The sequence below is a fragment of the Gavialis gangeticus genome, unplaced genomic scaffold (genome assembly GCF_001723915.1).
Source record: "Gavialis gangeticus isolate Ggan-Ray unplaced genomic scaffold, GavGan_comp1, whole genome shotgun sequence".
Taxonomy (NCBI): Eukaryota; Metazoa; Chordata; order Crocodylia; family Gavialidae; genus Gavialis; species Gavialis gangeticus.
The window spans coordinates 75,824,096-75,835,819 of record NW_017729024.1 but is presented as its reverse complement, the minus strand read 5'-3'; the positions used below and the strand labels follow the sequence as shown (position 1 = coordinate 75,835,819).

General features: G+C 41.5%; 1 protein-coding gene across 1 annotated transcript in view; it reads right to left on the bottom strand.

The window, feature by feature from the left end:
* CAMK4 (calcium/calmodulin dependent protein kinase IV) overlaps positions 1-11,724 on the bottom strand; it is a 259,172-nt gene that overhangs the window by 77,955 nt on the left and 169,493 nt on the right. Inside the window, exon 6 of the mRNA XM_019518220.1 lies at positions 3,265-3,355. Within this exon, the coding sequence (XP_019373765.1) occupies positions 3,265-3,355 (91 nt within the window). The remainder of the gene's footprint in view (positions 1-3,264; positions 3,356-11,724) is intronic.

Below are 11,724 nucleotides of genomic sequence, written 5' to 3'. Positions count from 1 at the left end.
TAAAGAAACAACACTTTTTGTCAATGGATAAATCTGTCTCACTCTTTCATTTACATAATATTTTTAAATTTTCACTTGTGCTATTTGCTTCAAAGACAGGAATATACAGTAGCTAGTAATCAGGAGTCATTAGCATACTCTTAACTTCTGAACAAAAGCAGAGGAAGAGGGAAGCATATGCAAGCTATAGATAATTTAGATTTTATGCAATGGACCATTTCCAAGTGTGATTTTATCAGATACTATCAGCTAAATGGGGGCTAGCCAGGTGTTTGATTCAGTCACAATCTAGAAGAGCATATAAGCTTAAATGATTTAACAGTGCTACTCATGTGCTCAAAATAATTTAACAGAACTACTTGCATGTTATGCCTCAGTGATTTCCTGGGCCAGGGCCAGGGTGCTTATCTTACAGATCAAACCTCTCAGTAGTATTTAGATGGCATACTTTGTAAAAACTGCAGGTTTTGCCAGCAAAGATGTTGGTGATTGTGTGTTTGTGGTGCCCTCCTCTCTGCAAAAATACTGAGCCCTGAGAGTCAGCATGGTGCTATAGGTGGTACCTTGCATATTCCATCTTCCCACAGGGCGATTAAAATAATATATTCAAAGATCTGAATAATCTCAGTGTCTTGTTCAAAGTCCTGGTTGGATGATGAGAATCTGCCTTTAAAATTGCCAAATACACTACTTTTCTGTATATTTTGTTTTGAATGTGGGAATGTATATTCTGTGCAGAGACTGGCAATATAGCACTCGATGTCGTGTTGTGCTCTGTAAATGCAAACAAAAAGGCCTGCTTGTCTAAAGCTGTATATCAGTTATATCTATTTTTATATTTATAAACAGAAGAAGCCTGAAATACAGACTTATTCATTACAAATCAAAGCTCCTTTCTTTCTAAACATTAATTTTCACCAAAAGTGGGACTTCTAGATTTACAGTTTCGAAAAAAGGAACAGAGCAAACTTTTTAATCCCCGGTATCCTAAAAAATGTAAGATGGATATTGAAAAGGTCCAATACACACCCTCTGGCATAAGCACTAATACTGATGGGTTAGCACCCTGAGGGTCTGATACTCAGTGGGTACATTTACATGTGCAATTAATGTGAATGAATAAACTCCATTGGAGTTCATTGCTTCTAGGCACAGCATTACCAGTGCGCCTGGGACTGTAGCATGCTGAGCCAGGTCAGAGCAGCCCCTGCTAGCAGGGAGCCCAGGGGGTCAGCCTGCCAGCCTGGGGCTGTTCTGATCCGACTCAATATGCTACAGAGGGGCTGGATGGGGCACAAGGGTGCTCCACAGTGCAAGGCTAGCCAGCAAGCAGCCCCTGCACTAAAGCATCCTCATGCCCCAGCTAGCCCCATCAATGTCAACATGTGCATTGCGGTGCACTAAAGAATGCCGCCAGAGGATAGTACTTGTGCTGACAAGTACTAACCTACAGTGGCGTTTATTAGTTTGCTGCAGCCTAATAGGACGGTATGTGTAGACACTGAGACTTTACTGTGGAGCTAGTTAGCCTACTAAAGTAAACAGCTCATGTAGATACACCCAGCACGTGAAAATAATCATTCCTTCTTTTCCAAACAAATTTTTATCAGTTTTTCTCTTTCCCCATCTGGTATCACTCTCTCACCTCAGTGAGAAGTGGATAGCTATATTCCCTTTCATTAATTGGATAGTTCCTTAGACAGGGAAGCATTGTTGAAACTCATGATCATAGAAATTAGTGAGCTGTCTCCTCTGCTGGTATGAAAAGCTATATTGACTTTTTTGATGCCTGGCCATTTTTTTTTCCAGTTGAGTAATTGGCTCAGCATTCAGATCAAGTATTTTAGTCTGTGTAGATTCTGATACATATGTTGCCTATTTTGTCCCTCCCTCTCCTCCTACTAGTACTGTAATTATTGCACAAACTACCTGTCTTGATACATCAGTGTGGAAAGACAGAGTTTAGGAATAATGCTGTGTGTTTTCCTAGTAATACAATGAATGCTTTAGAAGGCTGGTGCCACTTCTGACACCATGCTGCCACTGGGTAATGGGTAATGTGTTAAACCATAATATTACAGTTTTCCTTTCTTTTGGGGGGGAAGGAAGAGAACCAGCTTACAATGTAAATAGAATTACTGTCTTTCCTAGGTTTATAAGAAAGTCTTGCATCTATTTTACTAAGCAACCACTAACACCTGGTTTCAAGCTTTGCTGAAATCCATGATAAACTACTTTTTAGCCCCACTATGCCAAACATAGCAACACCTCGACCCTCTGCATAGTAGCAAAGAAGGAACATGAGGCAGTACTTCCAGACTGATCTCATCTGATATTACTTTCTAGCTCTTCCTCCTACCTTTGCAAACCCTGACTGAAAATAAGGAAGAAATCTCTTCCTTTCTGAAAGAGAGAGCATAAAGCTCAGAGAATCTTCTCTTTACAAGATGTACAAGTCAAATCTCTTTCAGTTAAGAAATCAGAACTGCTACTGCCTACATGGTTCATCAGTTAAGATTTTGCCACTTTCTGCTTTATCGTCCTATTGTTTTGTACTGCTATAAATTGGCACGCTAGCTGAATTCCCAAATTCAGCAGGACAGTAGTGAATTTTCAGATCCCAGAGCCTTAAGGTCTGCTTTTCAGAAGTGCTGGACACCAGCGCTCCTACTGACTTCAGTTACCGGTGGAAACCCGGTCCTTAGAAAATACCCTTCACACCCTAACTTCTGGCATAAAGTCACCCAGTTCAGGTGAGCTTGCAGGTTGTAGCTAGTCTGACTTCCATCCCCAACCTTTTGTCATGTGACTATCTATGCCAGGAATATCTTTCCTACTGTCTGTATCCTACAACTTCTGCCTTCTTTAACTGCCTTTCACCTCCCAACTCACTTGTTTTGTTTTTCATTGCTTACTTCTACCTTTGCCCTCTTTTTTTTTTCAATTTTCCCCAAATTTTAATATACCATCTAATATACCTATCCCATGAGCTTTCATTGTTGTGACCCCACCATTCTATTGCCTGCTCCTACTTTGTCATCCTTTGTTGCCTTCTGTTTGTAAATTCCTCAGGGTAGGGAGCTAATTTTTTAGCTTTAAGATATGCACAGTTGTGCTGCTATATAAATAACGGGTCTGTCTATGAAGATACTGCTGCTAAAATGGAATCAAATGATGGGGGAAGAGAGAAGATACCTGTAAACAACACACAATAACATCAATTTGAGGGAAGGATCGAGAGCATAGAGATGGGGAGCTGCTCACCTATTTTTAATGGTGCATCTGATGCTGGTGTTGCATAAAGTAGATTTTCTGGCTTCAGATCACGGTGAACAATCCCATTTGCATGCAGGTACTGGAAAGGAAAAGTCAAAGTTCCATGAATATTTGTTACATTGAAGCATAAATGATTTTTTTCCTGTTCCTTTGTAATTAAAGTCTATTGAGCACTACCAATATTTCATGATGTGGGATAAGCAGATAAACCTAAGTTTTTAAGGGTATTTATGAAACTTCTCAGCATGACATCCTTGAACATAACTTGTCATCTGAACAGGAAACCAAAAACTAAGGAAACAGATGTAGTATCAACTCCTGAGATTGTGAAGAAAACCGTATCTGAAATAATTATGTTAATCACTAGCCAATTGCCCATCAGGAATGACGGGGGGCAAGGGGAAGGGGAAGGCAGCTGCCTCCTAGGACTATGGGGGGAAAGCTTGCCCTGCCATCCCCTCTGTCCTCCTTGGCCGGCACCCCATGCCACTGCCAGCTCCAAGGAGCAGGGCTGGGGGGGGGTGACCTCAGCTCCCCGCTCCGTCCCCTCCACCCCACATTATGGCGACGCTCTGCTGTGCCACCCATCTGCCTCCTGTCTGGAACACTCTTGAAAAACTCTGATTGGTTGTTTCAGTCAGCATTGTGATTGGCTGCTGAGACAACCAATCAGAGTGCAAATAAAGTGTTATGCACAGACAGACAAACTAAGGCTTTTATTATGTTAGAATTATTATATCAAAATGATTTTGCTTTCAAATACAACTGTAGCATCTAGGAGTAAATGTTAATCTAATAGATATTGAGATAGATTCAAAGAAAGATAGATCTTGAAGTGACCTTAAAAATGAATTTAGTTTATTCCCCAGCTTAAGGCAAGGTCACCCCTGCCTAAATTATCTAAACCAATGTTTGACATTCTGAAATCTGGACCGTGAGAAAAGCATTCGAATACATTTTGGATCATTCTGAAAGGTGAGAACATTGTTGCACAACTACTGAACTACGTACAGCCTTTGATGAGAGCAAGTGCAGTGAAGAATGTTACATGTATGGCACTGTAAAAATAAACCCTTCAAAATCCTTTCTACAGGAGACTGAAAGATTATAACACTGCATAGTCCTGGAGCTTCAAAATTCCATCTGTCCTGCTGAGCAGTTGCCTGTAATGCCATGTGAATTTGTTGAATAACAGTTATTTTAAGAAATATGGTGCTGTCTTGCTGGAACAGAAAGAAGAATTTTAGTGATTAAAGGCTACATCTTACATTGCAGCAATGAAGAACGAATTATATATATGTACCAGACAGCAAAGAATGGAAGACAATGAGAGATATATTTTCTTTTACTTTCTTGTGCTGAGAAATTCTTCAGCAAAAAAAGAAATCTTTACTGTTTACAAATGCTGCACAAAGGGTGGAAAGAGATGTTTTATTTGAGATTCCATAAATATACATCTTATGCCCTGTTTTCATGAGAAAAAAGATGCAGTTGTACCTTGTGTTAGTAAACATGTGGCAAGTACTACATAGTAAAACCATAATTTGGACAAGGTAGTTCTGTTTGTAACATGATTTAGCAGACTAGAATAAATCCTTGGCTCCCCCATACTCTTTATTTTGGCCTATTAACATGTCTGTAAACTACAAAACATCTAATTTATACTGGAATTGTAGTTCATGTTAATTGGCACATATCTGCTATCACAGCTATTTCCCCTCAGGTGGATTTCTTCAGTAGCATTAAAGTGGATTTTTTTGTTTAACAGTTACCTTGGTGGAAAATCCTGAGTAGAGAATATGGTATTTATTGCTAAGTAGCTGGGAAATCAGCATTATGCCCTTTCCCATGACTGACCTCACCTCATTTGCCTCAAGGTAAAACTTATATACCTTGTCTTCATTGTAAAAACACAGTAGGGTAGACGACACTTATTAGTTACCCCTGGTAAAAATATACCATTTTTTGTCAGTGAAGACTTAGCCCTAGTGAGGGTACATCTACAACATAATACTGGAGTGCTTGACGTGAAACAATAGCAGCACACAATGAACATGCCAAAAGAAATCAAGCTGGACTGGGCAGAAGTGGGTTGCTGAAACAATCAGTATTAATATGGTAAAATTAAGTTTACCTCTACCAGGGAGCTGAGAAGCAACAAACCAGAATAAAGGATAAGTCAGAGTGACAAGTAGGTACTTATGGCTCATTCTTATGACATATAAGCATCTGTGGGCAGGTTATGCTTTTAGCTAAGCTTACAGGCAGACTTTTAGCAGGATGTTGTTTTTACTATGCCCATAGCTTTCTAAAAGTTGTGACAGTCTGGGGTTGAAAATGTCGCTGTTTTAATTTCATCCCCAAAGAGCATTTTTATGGGTGGAAAATTTGGGCAAAACCAGCTCAGCTGTTTTTCAGTAGTCCGCAAGTTAACTCAACATGCCTCCTTCAGTTAACACTTCCCTGTAATTCCAAAATGGATTCTATTTCTGTTGATGCAAAAAACCAACTCCCTCTTCCTAGCTTCCTCTCTGGAGTATCTGCCTGCTTCCAGGCTAGGGTATTCATTAGTTGTTTTGGTGGGGTTAATTGTAGCTGTGTTGGGCTAAGGACAAGGCAGACAAGGTTATTTGGGTAAATGTGACATTTTTTATTAGACCAAGTATTTGGATTTTTTTTCCCCCAACTACTCAGTTGGTCTAGGAAAAGATGTCACATTTATCTAAATAACCTTGTCTGCCATGGTGTTCATTTCACACCTCTCCTAGGTGTAGTTGCCCTCTTTTTGATCTGGTTCTCCTGATGCTCAAGCGGCATGTTTGAGACCTTCTGAATTTATGCCTTCCTTGCAGAATCAGACCTCAGTCAATGCCATAAGCCTGAAAGTTAATTTTTTTTAAATTCCATTCACTTCAGCCAAGATAGGTGAAAGGAGAGCCTAGCCCCAGGCATTTCAAGTATGTAATGCAGTACTTACATGCTACTGTAGACTTGATAATTACATTAATGCCACATCATCTACCTGTGAGGAGTGATTTAAGTAAATTGGCTTAGAAACTGAGCTAGTCAAATCAGTACAGTGCACTCTAAGAGGTGCACCCTTGTTTTGGTTTAAAAGAGCTTTGTAATGATTTAATTTAACTCAATGTCTCACTGATTTAATCAGTATGATGTTCTTGCATTGACAAAGCCTTTGGTACTGTGGATCCAAAGATAATTACTATGAAAGCTATGATCTGAATTAAGAAACAGAAACAATTATATTTCACCCTGAAAATTCTTGCCCCTCAAACAATTATATACTCACTTTGTAACAATTATCATAGTAAATATCCCACCTCTAGTTGTTCCCTCTACGTCATTTAATGGTCAAAAGACACAAAAAGAAAAAAAAAGAAAGCCCAAGGAGAAGCTGATAGTCTAGTAGAAAAGTCACAAGACTATTTTGTGTAACTTTATTAATCTTGAACTCTGCCTCATCTTAGAGGATTTCCTTATCTATAAAACAGTAAATAATTGTTCATGAACTGTTATAGTCTTGTGGATGAAAAGTGTTGTAAATATTCCATGTTATGTAATAATGTATCATTACAGTTGTTCCTAATAGTGTGAAGAGATATTCAAAGATATCTACTTTTACTTTTTTCTGTCAGCAGATTTAAAAAAAAAGGATGGTGGATCTTCAATTGCAATTTATTGTGCCAGCACCTGTCATGCTGTAACAGGTAGCCCTCCCCAGTGCCATCTACCTAGTAATCCACGCCTTACGTGGGGTGCCCTTGGATCCTTCTTTGGGGTTCTTATGTCCCACTCTATAATCGCCTGCCACGTCTTGATGGAAATTATTATGCTCTTGCAAGCGGGAGACTGCCTATTGTATTGTGTATGTTGGGGCCTTTCACCTACATGGGCCTGACCCCTGTTTTTCTCTAGCTAGGCCTCCCTGTCTAAACCCACTAAACAGGGTTTGACTCCAAGGCTCTAGCCTATTTTGGTGTCTTGAGGCTCATGGCCCCCTTTCCTATTCCAATCTGGAGCCTGGCCCAGAGGCCTGGGCGCTGGCCCCACAGCCAGGGGGTCACAAGTTCAAAAACCAGGGGATGACCCCAAACTTGCACTCTCCCAGTCCAAAAGAAACCAAAATAAAGTTACACCCTAGGTGCACCAGATTTCCCTGGCCTTTTTAAGGTCTGTGCCCCCTAAAACCACGCCCGGACTGGGGCCTGTGCCCCCCAAAAGCTACGCCCTTGCTAGCGCCAGGGTCCCTAAAATGAGGCCTCCTAACAGCCTCACCCAAACTGCCAGAATTATTCAATAATCAAAAAAGAAAAAAATAACAACTGCTACCAACCAATATGATCAAATGAAGCAGCAGGTCAGCTTATATTTGCACGTTTCATGCTTCAGCTCCTTACCGTTGGCTATGGTCCTTGCTGTGGCGCAGCTGTCATCTCTCTACAGCTTCTGTGGTTCCCGCCTTTGGACTCCTCACCCAGGCTCTCTGTGGCTTACTGCCATTCTGCCCAGGGTTTTTATAGTCCTGCCTCTTCCGGTCAGCGGACTAGCTGGCCAGGCTCACCATTTAACCCCTTCCTTACCAGCATTCCGTGCCCAGAAAGTTCTCTCTTTAAAGGGGTGGACCTGCTTTCTGGTGGCAGGGCTAGGGTTCCCTGTTACATGCCCTGACTAGGGGCTGTGAGTGTGGCTCCACCCCACAGTCAGGGACCCCCAACTCTCCTGCCATGACTTGATAATATATATATAAAGAAGGAAGGGGTTCAGTGGTGTTTTCTTCCCCCCTTGTCCCGGAGATGTGGTACATTCACAGGTGCGCCATGGTGTTCCTCAGGGCTCTGCCTCCCCTACACTCTGTCCACTTGCCAGCCACTCAGGTAATCAGGTATTTGTCCTAACAAAATGTCAACCATGGGGTCTCATGTTGAATCTAATGAGCCGGCCCACTGTCCAGATGTCACACCTGTTGCTTTGACTCCCAGCCTCAGAGTCTGAGCCTCAGGTGCTAGGCGTCTTCCCCTAGAGGAACGCTATCTTGGATTGCGTTAATGTTGAGGGGCTGGGGACTGCCCATCCCCAGCCTGGTGCCAGCCACTGCTCCTCCTCCTCTGCGTGGTGCAGTGCGTCCAGAGCCACTGCTACAGTGCGTCCAGAGCCACTGCTACAGTGCACAGAGCCTCCATCCAACCAGTGCGCTCCCAGCCAACTTCTCACTACTGGCTTCCAGTGGGGTTTTTTAATTCCCTGCAGTGGTGACTCCAGCTGTAGCAATCATCTGGCTGCCACCCTGCCTGGGAAGCAGCCACTTGAAGAGCCAGTGAAACACTGGCTCGTGTGGCTCTTGCTCTGTTCCAGCCCATTTGGGAAGTGAGTTTCCCAGGGCATGGATGGCTCTCCTTTCCCCCTTGGGAATGCTGGGATTTGCCCCTGGGATTTCCAAAGCCTGTGGAGGTTTCTCGCTGCCACAGCACCATAACCTACTTTCAGAAAATGTGTATTTATTTCATAGCACTATATTTCCATAGCAACATTACTTTGATTTATTAAGATACAGTAAAGTCCTACAGTACCTATCTACAGAAGTGAATGATTTGCTTATTGAGTAAGAGAAGCTAGTCTCTTTGAAGATATATTACCATAAATGGGACCTGGATGGGTTACATTTTTAAGTGTGTAACAAACAAAAAGAAAAATGCAAGTGCACAAGAATGGCCTTATCTCAGACAAATAATCTCAATTAAAAGATGTTTTTTCCTGCTTGCAGTGTTGTCATATTGATAATAAATTTTGCAAGTTGAGATCAAGCAAAATATCAACCCTACCAACATTTAAGGCCAGATTGTCAAAGAGGATCTGAAATAAGGATGTGTTTATAGTTAAAAATAAAATAACACCCACATCCGTGGGAGCATAGATCACGCATTTTGCACTCATTTATTCTCTTCTGATCATCTGAGCAACTGTGGGTTTTGTATGGAAACTTGTGGGCCCAGCAGTTCAAAGCTGAGCTGTTAGGCTATGTACAGACATTTGGGGAGGTTAAATTGAGTTCAAAATGGCTGTCCGATTTAAACTTAACTTGTCCTGGTGCCGACCTTACACTTACAGACCCAGTCTCAGTGACCAGCAATCAGTCTAAACCTGTAGCAGAACAGAAGTTCCTTGTACACAAACTGATCTAAAAGTTGCAGAACCTGGTTTAAGATAAAAAATTAAGTTGAATCTATGTAATATCAAACTTACTTTCTTTAGGTTAAATTGGTACATAGAACTTCTGTACACTTTCCTTGGGCAGCCCAGGGGCTGGGAAAACCCTGGGGCTGCTATTTTTACTCCCTGTCCCCCTGCACTGGTCTCTCCCTCTCCCCCCATGGGCCCTGACCAGCCAGCCCTCTCAACCACCATCCCACAACCCACTCTAGGTGCAACCACTTTTGTCAGTGTTTGCTACTGCTGGAGCTGAGCAAGTAAGTCCCAGTGGGGGAGGGATGGGAGGAATGGGGGGTAGGTTTGCTGGGGGGGACCCCACCCCAGCCCACTCGTGGGTCATGCTTGCTGCCCAATGCCACTCATGGGTCATGCCTTCCCCACCACTCCACTAGGGTGGCCATCATAGAGGACGTTCTGGTTTTCTGTTACTCTGTCCTCTATTGATTTTTCTCTTCAAACTGCCAAAATCACTTAATGAGAATTAGCTTAATGTGTATTAAATTTAGTTGCATTTAAATGCACGTGTAGATGCGCCCTAAATATTATAATCTATGTCTTCTAGGTTTTTTTGGGTGGAGGGAAGGGTTTTCTTTTTAAATAGAATTAGGAGTTGTAGTTCAGTGTTGGATATTAGCAGCTGGACCTACAGTCACTAAATGTTCAAATTTTCTCTAAAAATACAAAGAAAGAGCTTCTTCTCTGATTTCTGGGATGTCTAGACTCATAATTAAGCTTGTTCTGTGGCCTTGGCAAAACTGTGTCATTGTGTAATGAAAACCACTGCATAGCAATTTAGTTTAATTACAACTACATAATGTTTGATGGGCATATGGCTAATTGATAAAACCTCTGGAACAGCTAAGAGAAAATTTAAATAACCTTCTAAAGAACCTCCCAGGACCAAGAGGACCCATTCCTTGGGTGGGAAAAAGATCCTTATTTTCTATTCCATTACTTTTTGATCATTTAATTTTTATTGGTTTTCAAACAATCAATGTAGGTATAAGGGCTTTACATATTTCTAGTTAAACAAGACTCCATATAATCCTTGCTGGGGTTATTTGACCCCAGCAGTCTTTCCTGCCCAGAGGAGGAAGGCTGGACCCGATGATCTCACAAGATCCCTTCTAGCCCTAAACTTCTGTGAATCTGTGAATAATGTTATTTAGAAACACTACTCAGAGTAAGTCCTACAATATGGAGAAAGACAAGATTTTACTATTCAAAATGTACTCCTTGGATTACACAGTTCGCTGGTGGTCTAGATTCCAAAAGTTTATTAAAGGAGTGAATAGAAGAATTTGGTAAGTATTCAATAATTAAGATGTTGGGAAGAAAAAAAACCTTAAAATCTCATAGCTACTGAATAGATCTCCCTACCATTGCACTTCCATTCCTAAAAACAAATATACTATATTTACTCAAATATAAGATGAGAAATTTTCCCTCCAATCAGCAAAGGGAAAAGAGCTCCCCAAGGAAACCTCATTAAATATATTACCTATCATTAAACTGCTGCCAAACGTGGCATGTACTCAGTAATAGAAATCAACTATGAAATTGATTCTGGCTAGTAATCAGAAACCAATTTAAATCTGTAACACAACAGAAGTTCAGTGCACACAAACCACTTTCAAAATGGCTGAAACTGGTTTAAGATAAACCTAGATGGATGTAGTGTCAGATTTAACTTATTTAATTTAAATCATTTTATTGAATTTCTGTGCCAGATTCTCAGCAAGTTCAAGTTAACTCACAGTCCCCTTGCATGCCAGGATGCTTTACACCTCCCCCACAGCACCCGCCCCCAACACAGGGTGGGTGGGCTAGACTTGGCCCAAGCTGTCTGCTGCAGCTGAGCAGGGAAGTGTACCTTAGCACCCCCCAGCTTCTGGCCTGGGCCACTGCGGGCATGTGGCTGCATTTCTGGAATCAAAAGTGAATATCTGTTCACTTGCTGCTTATTGGTTCAATCTATGCAGCTTAGACTAACCTGTGAAGAATAAATCATTTCAGCCTCAGGCTTTTTGACTGTCTGTACTTAGCCTAAATGTAGCTAACACTGAGCATGACTATAAAGCACATGGCCTATATTGGGCAAAAATACAGATGGGGACATTTTTTTGTTGTTGTGGCCCTTAAAAAAAATGAGAGTTGTTCCCCCAGGAGGGAATGAGCACTGGGACTAGAAGTACTGTAATACAAGACCAGCATTCGGAGAGG